Source organism: Bidens hawaiensis, unplaced genomic scaffold, assembly GCF_021521415.1.
Source record: "Bidens hawaiensis isolate Kalapana, Puna unplaced genomic scaffold, B.hawaiensis_p1.1 tig00009048_1, whole genome shotgun sequence".
In the NCBI taxonomy this organism is placed as follows: domain Eukaryota; kingdom Viridiplantae; phylum Streptophyta; class Magnoliopsida; order Asterales; family Asteraceae; genus Bidens; species Bidens hawaiensis.
Window position 1 is genome coordinate 61,555 of NW_027491662.1, and position 12,454 is coordinate 74,008.

Below are 12,454 nucleotides of genomic sequence, written 5' to 3' on the forward strand. Positions count from 1 at the left end.
ATAGGGTTTTTGGGAGTATGGCGTAAATGAGTGGAGTCGAGCTTGTATTCAAGTTCGACTGGTAGAGTTTAAGATTAGCTCGACTTATTTCAAGTTTTAAGTATGAAGTCTAAGGCTAACACCTTTTCTTATTTCTTAAACTTTTAAAGATATATTTACACAGACATAATTAAATTCTCTATGTTTTTAATTATAAGTCTAGTTATATATAAGAAAGATATCTTATTTAGTAATCTTCATTATAATTTAGATGTAAGTGTATATTTATTATAAAAGTATAGTTTATTATATTTGTATAAATAATGAGCGTGTGTAGACATGCAATCCTAGACAACCTCGGTATGAAGTTGGGTCTCAACTCATTTACTAAATAGAATTTCGTTTAGTTAGAGCTTAAGTATGCAGGGTCGGCTCCGAGAAAGCAAAAAATGTTTTGACCGAAGGTGAAAATTTTTTTGGGCTTTAAGTAAAAGAAATATTTTGTTGGGTTTAAACAATTTAATTTTTATATGGGTTTAGTTGGTTATAATTCGGGTTGTGTAAAAATTTTTGTATGAAAATAAGACTAAACATGTCTCAATGAGAATAGAACCCATAACCTTTTGTATAAAAATACCCCTTTGTCACTAGAGCAGGCTATTAGTTATGTAATTAAGTTTAACATTAAATATACATATTGTATTTAATAAAAATACATATATTATTTTAAAAAAATCGGCCTAGCGGGGTTTCGGGCCGGTGGCTGTCGACTACAGGGCCACCCCTATGGGCTGGCCCTGTAAGTACGCTTAAGCCTGGTTCAAATTTTGATTTTAGCAAACCTGTCTTAAGCAGTTAATAAATAGCTTGGTACATTTACATCATACGCGAAAGAGCAATCTTTGCTAGAGATGAGCAGACAGTACCACGTACTGATATCAAGTTTTTAAAAAATCGGGATCAATACTAAATTTTTGCCTATGATACCAGTATCAAGCTTATCCCTAGTATTTGCGTCTATATCTACCTAAATTTGTGTTGCATGAGTTGAACTATAAGCATCCAAATCACGGTTACAAATATCTGCTCATAATACAATTTTTTTATATATATTAATTAAAAATGACAGGTACGTACATATTAAAAAGTAATAAATTTAATCATGAATTGATGCTTCTAGCGAGCAAAGACAGACTTTCGGTCATGATCGATCTGGGACCAATAGGCTGTATGTGACTGTGGGATCGATATTGATTTGTGAGTGGCAAAACCCGACTATGCTAACAAGACGTGTCTAGCAATATAATTTATTTAAAACCAAAAATCGTTAAGTGGATAAATACAAGAAACTGATCTATAGTGTTTTGATTTATAAAGTTATATTACTTAATTTTCTAATTTAACTACTCAACGTACATTTTTAATGTCGTTACATGCAGGAAACTTTTGTATAATGTGTACATACTATTTTAACATTTACCATGTTTCAGTAATGATTTTACTATATTCATACGCTATGAATTGTTTATTTTCAATTCTTTAATTTTTAACATTTAACCTTGAAGATTTTGTTTTTATCATGGTTTAATCTTTCTAAGGTTGATGATCATATGTCGTGGACTATGTGAAATGAGCGTCAAGCTCAATCAGATAGACAGCCGAAACTTGTATAGGAACCAACTTTATTAATAACTATGTTCGGTTATTATAATTATATGGTTATACGACACCCTTAACCATTTTTTTGGAAAGACGACTTTTTGTGTGTTTAGCCATCGCACTCCTCAATTGAGCATGCTGCATCACTCTTGTCAAACTATGTTGTATTAACCGGGTCACATTGACTTTCAGAGTTTGGCTGTCCTTAACTATAAATCTAGAAAATAAACATTATTTATCCTGATAATTTTAAACAATGTTTACATAATTGTTTTTATGTTTTTGTTTTTATTATTTTTGTTTTTTTACGTAATGCTTTGTATGACTAGAAAAAAAAGTTTAAAAAGATGATGCGATACTTTTATGTCAGAAAGAGAAATGCGAGAAGTTAGTGAAAAGTGGGACGACACCCGTCGGCCACCACACTACCTTCCATAAACCTTATTTACTAAAAATATTAATATTGAAAATCTAATTTGTTTAATAAAAAATTATATTTAAAAATAAATTTCGTTTTCTTTATTAATAAAGGTGCAAAATAAAAGAAAACTATATGAGTAAATAATAAAACATAGTAAATAAGAATTTGTAACCATTTTCGTTTTGTTTTCGATTCATGTAAACATCAACTTCAAACTAATGTATTTGCTTTTCTTGGTGCATTCCATGTGCCCTTTATAAGATGGTAGCTACCCACCGGCCACCACCACTATGTTACAATGAATATAACATCATAATATTCAAGTGACCTTTTTAACTTAGTTAGGGTGGATGATTGCCAGGGATAGTATTCACTGACGAAAAGGGGATGAGTTGGTGTTGGGCTGTGTGCCAAACGGCTATATGCCTATATGACTGTTTAGTTTTTTTTATCCACTTATTACTTTTATACAGACTATTCTACGATCATTATATTAGTTTCTCTCCAAACCAAGATTTTTATATGGAACAATCAAATCCGGAACTCGTAATTAGGAGAGGATCAAAAAGATGAAGCCATGAAGAAGAAGTAGCGTTATCTAAGACTTGAGTCTATGTTTTTTAAGACATGGACTCTATTGAACGATACACATGAAGTCATAAAGAAAATCAAAAACCGATAGAATTGAGAATAATATTTTTATGTATTTTGTTTATTGATTAAAGTTTTGCTTCAAGTATTTATATATTTATAAATTTATAGTCTGGATTTTTATTTATTTTTGAGTTTTAAAATATATGATTTATCATTTAGCTTTAAATAAAAGATAAAATCATTAGGGTATTCAAGGATATCCATGCTGCCCGCTTTGTTCCCGAGTTTACTTAACGAGAGAAAGGAAAGAAAAAGAAAGTTTTCATTTCCTTTCTTTTCCATTTCATCTCCTTTCTCTTTTTCTTTTCATTTCTTCTCAATTCTTTTCATTTTGGAAAGAATGTTTTCCACCCATTTTTTAACCATCCTTAGTTTTCCTTTCTTTTTCATCCTTTAAAAAAACTCAAGAACAGGGCGTTATTTCTCCCTCTTTCTTTTCATTTCTTTCCATTAATGAAACTTGAGAACACATTATTCTTATCTTTCTTTTCCTTTCTCTCCTAAAAAAACACTAAGGAACAAATCAACTATTTACTTTATATTCATTTCTTTTCCTTTCTCCCCTTTATTAACACTCAGGAACACATTAGTGTAGTCCTGGGTAAAAATGAGGTGGCATGTGCCCCTAACATATTTATATTCGGAGACTGATGTTGATGTCGCGCTTTTATGAATAAGTCATAGTCGTTTTTTAAAATAAATAAAATGTGTTTATTTTATATGTAATAGATGTTTTATATGAATACATGTCGATTAGAAAGACCAAGTCGACTTCTTCTTAGAGATCGAGTATATTAACATCCTAACAAAATACAATATATACAAAGTTACAAACAATAACTCTTCTATTATTTATTATTAATATCCATTAAATAACTAACCAGCCTTATCTTTTATCCTAACAACCCATTTTATGAAATTATATTAATGAAAATGATTTATATATACCCTTGTTATAGATGTTTTTCATTTATTTTAAATAGCCAAATAGTGTGAGAGTAATTTTTATAAGTTTTAAAAAAGACATCTGTCATAGTCTTATGCCATTTAAAAGTCTCAAGTGGGTTATATGGAGTTAAATTAACAAATTATGGTTCAAATATAATTTAAGAAAATGATGGTAAAGAATAACATTACTCTTGTTGGATTATGTCACTGTGACATGTGACTTTAATAAGAAATGAAATGTTATTGGTAGATAATCAAGAAAGAAGGGAAATCACGTCAGTAAAAACAAAATGTTACATAGTTTATCTCAAAGTCATCGAAATAGAAAGGTTGACCACTAACTTCATAAAATAAACAAGAAGTAGTCTATGTCAAACTAGACATCGTACAAAATTAGCCAATCATACTAACTCACATACTAGGTCATGTACTAAAAGGCCGGCTATGATTAAATACGTTTGAGACCACCTTACACACCAACCAAAGGCATTCACGTGGGCACAATACTAACCCCGAAACTATAGTTTAGTTTGAGCCTTTTATCACCAACGACAAAACAACTACATGTGAGTATGTGACGTTGGCTACTTGCTAGTTGGCAACAAAGAGTGAGTCAATTACCGGCTGAGTACAAACATGGTCATTTACACTACTATAAACCAGTGGCATCTATGGATGTATTCATTGGTGACAACCATAACTAACTAGATTTTGTTGCTGTTCCATTGGTGTAACAGTTGTGGGTGATATTGTTTCTAACAAACGTTGCTTGATTAATTGAACGTTACAAATTTACAGAAAGATTATCAACGTTAAAATTTGACCACGTACTAAGGGATATGCCACTTGTAAGCAGTTTTAAACAAAATTAAGAGTTTATGATTTCTTAATTTGCTACAATATGATTACAACTAAAAATCAAAATCACATACATTTTTCAATATTGTTGTGATAAAATTACAAATAAAAGTAAAAAGCCCGAATTAATCGAACCAAAACCAGATTAACCGAAAAACCGAACCGAAGCATTAACCGACGGTTAATTTTTTTTTTTTTTTGAAAAACCGAGTTTTCGTTTTTGGTTCGGTTTTCCAATTTTAAACAACCGAAAAAACCCGAACCGAACGATTGATGGTGATGGAGAATATTAAGATGATAAAAACTGAGACTAAACTTTGAAGATGAACAAGATGATTAATGAAAATTGAGACTAAACATTTAGTGTTTATTGATTAAGAACTTTGTTAAATTTTTAATTAACCTACTCTAGCAACTTTGTGTTCGTTTATATTCACGTAACACACGCCTATCTTTGTTTTTTGAATTCAATATATATGTGTGATACTATAATACGCTCTTACAAGCTTAAAATGGATTGATCATCTTCATTTTTATATTTTCTTTCAAATGTCTACACACAATTGAAAAAAAAAACTAATTAACCGAAGCGAAAATAACCAAAAAACCAAAACCAGAAAAACCAAAAACCTAATATATATCAAAAAAACCGATTGACTAATAACCGAGCCGAACCGAACCGACTATTAAAAACTAGCTCAACAAGCAATAATCCCAACTTTGGACATGTTTGGGATTCTAAGAAGGTAAAAATAAGGAAACCAAACACCCCGTTTACGGCAATGGAGGAGGCGAAGGTGTATTACAGAAAGAGAAAGCGGGAGAAGACGAAGCAAATTGATCACATACCCAATTGTGTTCAGCTTCCAAGAACTACTAATTCTTCCAAACCACGTACTCAATTCAATCTTCCAATTCGACCCTTCAAAGGTATTGTTCAAAATTCAAATAATTTTCGTTTAATTGGAACCCATATGTTGCAATTTGTGAGTTTTGATTTCACATACGAACCACATTTTGTTGATTTATGTATTATTTACAAATTAGGGTTAGGGTTTACATGTGAAATTGAACTGGGTATCTCTTCATTGTTTGGATAATGGTTGTCAGGGCCGCCTAGTTAGGGATTAGCTCGGTACCTGATAGGGTTTGATAAATGTGAAGATTGGATAATAGAGAAGATAATAGGGATAAAAAGGATGACCGATTGTATTAATGAAAATGTAAAGAAAAGTTACAATAGATTCCCGGGCCGAGCCCTCTCTCCCCGCATACGCAGGAGCCATGGCAATGCCATATTCAACATAAACATACCCTCCCTCCTTATTAGCTATCAATACCTATTTATAGAAATATAAGTTGCACTTAACCCCTCCTAAAATAGACAAATGACATTTAGACTAATACTAGATCATGATTCCTATCAGTACCGGTACCGTTGGCAAAAGTTCGGTAAATACCAGAACCGATGCTTGTTTCGGTACCGGTAGTATTTGCTCATGAGCTCATCCCTAAATGAAATTATTAAATTTTTATTTTTGAATTTGCCGATCGATTGTCATGTTTCGTATATGAACAATACAAAAATGGAGTTTGATTTATGTATAATACAAATCAAATGAATCTATATACCTACGAACTTCATATATTATAAATTTACTGAGCAACGAGTTCTGCATATAATAAAGGTTAGAGCTTTTATATAAAAGTTGAATGGGATTTATATATGATACAAGCTCAAGGTATATATATCCCTGAAAAAAAGATTTGAAACTAAAAATTTAGAACTAAAAGATACCGTACGAAACAATCAAGTGAAAAGGAGGAATATTGATCTTGAGGGTATCGAACTAGCGTGGATAACGTGTAGTAAAAAAGGGATATGGGCTTTAACCACCAGGCCAACATAGAAAATTGGTTTATTTATCAGTTATATCTAATTAATATGCGATCCTGTATATATATATAAATATCTAAACGCTTTAACGGAGGCCTTAATTTTTTGGAGGCCTAAAGCCCTAGCTTTACCTAGTTCTACTGTTGGGCCGGCTCTGATGGTTGTTTTCTAAAACCCTATTTATTAATATTAAGTCTTTTATGTCACAGATATGGAACTGAGCACACACAGCAGCAAAGATATTCAATCAGGTGTTACCGTCGACCCGCTTTCTAAAAATAGAAATCAATTGCATCTGATAGAAAGGAGTGAAGTATGCACAGCTCCTGGAAGTGTTGTCTGGGCTAATATAGATGGGAAGTTTTGGTGGCCTGCACAAGTAAGGAATGATATATGCTTAAGTTCATTTTCACACGATATCGAGTTAAATGTCAATCAAAATTACTTGATTTGTTGATTGTATTTTATAAACTCACATATGAAGCAAAACCACATTTCATTTCAATCGTCTGATTGACATTTATAGTAATTAATAACTATAAATTTACAGATTTTGGGAGAGAGATCAAATCAAGCTCGGTCTGTTTCAGTGCGGTACTTTGGTAAGCATGGCAGGTAATGAACACTTCTATTATTTATTTTAGGGTGTGCATGAAACTGTACAATCCGAACTGAACATTCGTTTTGGTTCCAGTTTTGTATATAGTTGAAACCGAAAAACCGAACCGAACCGGATTTATAGGTTTTCATTTTTAGTTTTGAACTGTAAGTAATTTATAAGAATTCAATAAGTAGTGTTACCAAATATTTTAACCCAAATGTATGATAATCAATTAATAATTGTATTAACAAACGGTTTTTAAAAACCTAAAACCCGGAACCAAACGGTTTTCAAAAACTAAAAAAACCATCCTTTTGTTTTATGGTTCGGTTCAAGCTCAAAACCGACTCATGCACACCCCTACTTTTTTTGGGTGTGTAAAGATTCCTAAAGATATATGACTTCAAGTTTTCTTGTCTCGATTTCAGTGTCTGGGTTGATCCAGATGTCGATCTTTCACCGTTTGAGGAAGTGAGTTTAATTTCCATACACAATTTTGCCCTTTTTAATTATTTCACTTTTGATTTACAAATAAAAATCTTTTTATTTAGTTAATCAAGCAGATTTAGTCATTTAACTATGAATGCTGCACTGATGGTTATCTTCTTGTATGTGTAGTGTTTTGATGAGAGGAGGCGTAACGAGGCTAAAGAGTTTCAAAATGCTTTGAAACAAGTAATGCTCTTGTACACTGCGTTTTAATTTGATTTCATTGTTATCTGACTTTTTATAAATTGTTGTAACTTGTAAGTGCAGGCATTGCACGAATACCATAAGCAACATCCTATCTTATGTAAGGACTCATTTGGTTTCCCAGAAGGTGCTGATGGTGTAAATCACGATGACCAAGTACAGGGTATGTACCCACCTCTTTTAAAGTATTTCAAGTTATAACTAAGAAATGGATTTGAAAAGTAAAATGTATGTCTCGTGCGTACGAGAAAAATGAGTCAACGTGACATTAGGTTTTAAAAAAATTATGTATGTATTGTATAACATATAACATGTGATTTTCTAGTCAAACATATTATGTTTTTTTTGGTCTCCATTGGCTATATAATGCTTTTCTTTTATGTTTTAGAAATTAGAATGACTTCAAGTTCAAGCACCCCTTCTTCTACATCCATATCATCTGATCCGGGTAGAAAGTATGGGACCCAAGATCCAACTAATAGGAATAATATTACTTGTAATTTTTGTGGGAAAGTAGTCAAAGGAGGAGTTTATCGATTGAAACAACATTTTGTTGGAGGTTTTAGGAATGTAGTTGATTGCTTGAGGTGCCCTGAGCATGTACGTGACGAGATAAAAACATACATGCATAAAAAAGAAATGGCAAAAGTGGAAAATGTTATTAACTCAAGGATTCGAGTCGATGAGTATGATCACGTTGATGATGAGGATTATAGTGAAATAAGCGGTAGTAAGTTGTCTCAACGCAAAAAACCAAGGGTAAAAGGTTTTATGAACTTGATCATCACTCCATATAAGAAGGATGATAAATGTGGGATGCAACAAACTGTCAGTGAAGTTTGTAATAACGAGTTGAGGGATACTGCTTGTAGAGAGATAGCGAAGTGGTTTTGTGATGCAAATATTCCTTCTAATGCGGCTACTTACGATAGTTTCAACACAATGATTGAAGCGGTTGGACAATGTGGTCCCGGGATGAAACCACCGAGCATGTACGAGTTGAAAGTTCCTTTACTTATTAAGGAAGTAAAAGAAGTTGATAACCTAGTTAACGGGCACAAGAAAGAATGGGCACGCAAAGGTTGTTCAATTCTGTGCGAGGGATGGCATGATTCGTTGGTGGGAAAGGATATTATTAACTTTATGGTCAACTCCCCCAAGGGCTCCGTGTTTGTGAAATCCATTGATGTTTCCAATGTCTCTAAAGATTCAAGTGTCTTGTCCAAGATTCTTGATGCAATGGTGGAGGAGGTCGGAGAGGATAATGTGATTCAAGTTGTTACAGATAATGCATCGGCTTATGCTGAAGCTGGTAAGAGTTGCAATCTTAATATCTTATTACTCACACACACATAGATGTGTTCTTTTTAGAACCATTTTTGTGTTGAGAAGTGCTAGAACCGTATAAAACACTTGGACGTAGTGCATTGATGATTTAATGAGATAATGGGAAGGTGTTTATGTAACCGCCTTTTGTATCACACTTAAAGCAACAAGTACAAGTGCATTATGCAGTTCTCGCAGTTCTCAACGTATTCTTGGTTCTGAAATGAGCGCCCCCCTCTCTCTGTACATGTGTGTGCATATTCCTTACGTGTGATCTAATTCCATCTTATTATAAATTTTTTTAGGGAAGATGCTAGAAGCCACTAGGAAACATCTGTACTGGACTCCATGTGCGACGCGTTGCATAGATCTTATGTTGGAGGATATAGGAAAACAAATACCCAGAGTGAAAAGCTGTTTAAAAAGCGCGATGTTCGCAAATGGTTACATATACAGCTTTGTGGGTCTAGTGAACTTGATGAGAAAATTCACAGGTAAAAGGAACTTGTATAGGCCTGCAATTACAAGATTTGCAACTTCCTTCATCACTCTTCTCCAATTTCACAAGCAAAAAAACAATTTGAGAAAGATGATCATTTCTCAAGAATGGGTAGATAGCAAGTGGTCGAAGGACCCAAAGGGCAAAAAAGTCAAATCCATCTTTTTACAAGAATCATTTTGGAGGAATATAGTATATACTCTTAAGTTAACTGGTCCTCTTGTTAGTCTTCTTAGACTGGTTCACGGTGAAAAAAGGCTGGCTATGGGTTACTTGTACAATGCCATAGATAGGGTGAAAGAGACTATTGAAAAGAGTTTTAATAATAAAAGGGAATTATATGAGAAAATTTTGGATATTATAGATGATAGATGGGAATGTCAACTTCACCAACCGTTGCATGCTGCTGGACATTACTTAAACCCGTCTATCTTTTATGATGATGTAAAACTTATTTTAGAGGATGAAGAAATTATGGGTGGTTTATATTCTTGCATTGAAAGGCTGTCTCCAAGTGTAGAAGATGAAGACATAGTTCTTGGAGAACTAAGTAAATATCAAAATGCCGAAGGGCTTTTTGGTAAAAATGCAGCTATCAGGCAAAGGAAGCAAAAGGCTCCGGGTAATTACAAACAAATATTTTTTTTTCTAATATACTACATATTAGGGTTGCTCAAAAAGCTCGTTGGCTCACTCGAAATAGCTCGTTTGTAAACGAGCCAAGCCCCAACTAGACGTTGGCTCGTTTATATTAATTCCCAATTTCTAATATATATAATAATAAATTAATAATAGTAATAAAGTACAAAAAAATAAAAAAAAAGCAAGAATAACGCATATAATATTTTGAAACTACCTCTTGATCTTTAAAAAAAATTAAAAAGAAACAAAAATAATATATGTTTATGTTACAAAATCATATGTCTTTAATATGTCTGTGTAATTTTTTTTAAAAAAAGAAGCTAACGGGCTTGAAGAGCCATGAGCTGACTTGAGTTTTTACGAGTAGATCTCGAGCTCGAGCCCAAGCTCAATCTGGCTCGGCTACAGCCCTGCTACATGTTATGCATAATATGCTCATTCTGGTATTTAAATTTTGTTATCTTTTAGTGGAGTGGTGGGCATCATTTGGATATTCGGCTCCTAAACTGCAACAGTTTGCTATACGAGTTCTGAGCCTCACTTGTAGTGCTACAAGTTGTGAAAAGAACAATGACGTTTTCCAAAACCTTCACACAAAGAAGAGAAATCGATTGGCACACGAGAGCCTGACTGATATGGTGTATGTGAAATGCAATCGCGCTTTGGAACGCCGACATGGAAGTGTGGGGACCACTGATCCAATCCTTTTGCATGACATTGACGAAAGTAGTGAATGGTTGATAGGGAGAATGGAAGATGATGTTGAAGATGATGATTTGGTTGTTATTGGTGATGATTTGACATTTAGTAACGTAGGTAGAGGATCTAAAGTTACAGTGAGCGATGACGTGTCCGGGGCATCAACAAATGATAGCGGAAAATGTCGTCTTGAAGATGAGATCGAAGAAGATATTGGAGTGTCTGATGATGATGGAGATGAAACCGAGCTCGATTTTGATGATGAGGATTTGTTAGATAACTAGAATGTTAGATTAGAGACTATTATGATCTCTTTCATGGATAATTTATCAGTACTTAAACGAGCTCTTTTCATGGATAACTTGTTAATACAGTTTTAAGGACTTTTTAGATTTTTCTAGAACTAATAAGCTCTAGGAGATGTGCGGGCTCAACCCGGCTGACGCTTCCTAAACAAGCGTGGATCACCGAGCCGGTTTCTTGAGAATCAAGCCACTCGAGACACTCGTGTTTGTTAATCGAGGTTACCTCGCTAGACCTGAAAGAATTCAAAACAATATTAGTGAATGATATTCTGTGACTTGTATAACTAAAATCATCTCGCTTTATAAAAGAAAGAATTACACGGATGGTCTCTGTGGTATGTTCAAATTTTAGTTACGGTAGAGGCGAGTGGTGTATTGTCCCATATTTGAGGACCAAAACCAAAATTTGCACATACCACTGGGCCCAACTAATGATAATCATAAAAACGTCAATATTATCCTAACATTCAAACTAGAGATAAAATAACGACAAACAACAAACTTAAAGATAAATGATAAATCAAATAATGATAACTATAACAGATAACAAATTCATCTAAGAGTACCTTTTCCGTTTCATCGTTTTGCCATCTAAGTTTACCCCCTTTCGCTTTCTTATATTCATCAACATACTCCAACTCTTCAAAACTATTTAAAACCACTCCATACGCAATCCAAAGCTTTTCATTAAAATCCTTCATATTCGTATGCAGACATTCTAATTTCAATGTCAAAACATTTCGTGAATCAAACACGCCCATTTTTTTAGTTAATCCATTTGAAAACACGAACTTTGAGGCTCATCGGATAATGCATAGGATGTTTCCCTTTGGTAAAAAAATGGATTGATGTCGTTAGAGAAAAATAAAAATTTCTACGTATTAGTTTTGTATTATGAAAAAAAATAAAAAAAAAAGAAATATTAAATTTTAATAATCCCTATCGAATGATATTGGCCGATAATAATCCCCATTCATTTTATCACCACTGGCGGTTCCAAATTAAAAAAAGTTGGCCCCCAATGGTCCCTCGTTAAAAAGGACTTAACGACGTTATACTTTTTTCCGAATTTCAAACTAACTTTTTAGGGCTATTAATCGGAAGGAAGATACGAGTCGAATGATATTAAACTTAGCTCAAAACAATGATCTAAACAACTTGATTTTGGTTAATTGTAAGTTCAAACACCCGAATTGAAGCATTGTTTCGTCATTTTGAAGCATTGTTTCGAACTAAGTTTTACACCAATCGACTCGTATCCTCCTAACGATCA

The 12,454-nt window shown here is 33.3% G+C and overlaps 1 protein-coding gene across 1 annotated transcript; it reads left to right on the forward strand.

The window, feature by feature from the left end:
* Positions 1-5,298: 5,298 nt before the first annotated feature.
* LOC143530892 (uncharacterized) lies at positions 5,299-11,730 on the forward strand. Its single transcript, XM_077026305.1, has 9 exons — positions 5,299-5,449; positions 6,626-6,795; positions 6,967-7,031; positions 7,446-7,488; positions 7,636-7,692; positions 7,774-7,873; positions 8,099-9,022; positions 9,342-10,157; positions 10,646-11,730. The coding sequence occupies exons 1-9, from the start codon at positions 5,302-5,304 to the stop codon at positions 11,158-11,160; spliced, it is 2,838 nt and encodes a 945-aa protein (XP_076882420.1). The 5' UTR covers positions 5,299-5,301; the 3' UTR covers positions 11,161-11,730.
* Positions 11,731-12,454: the final 724 nt, after the last annotated feature.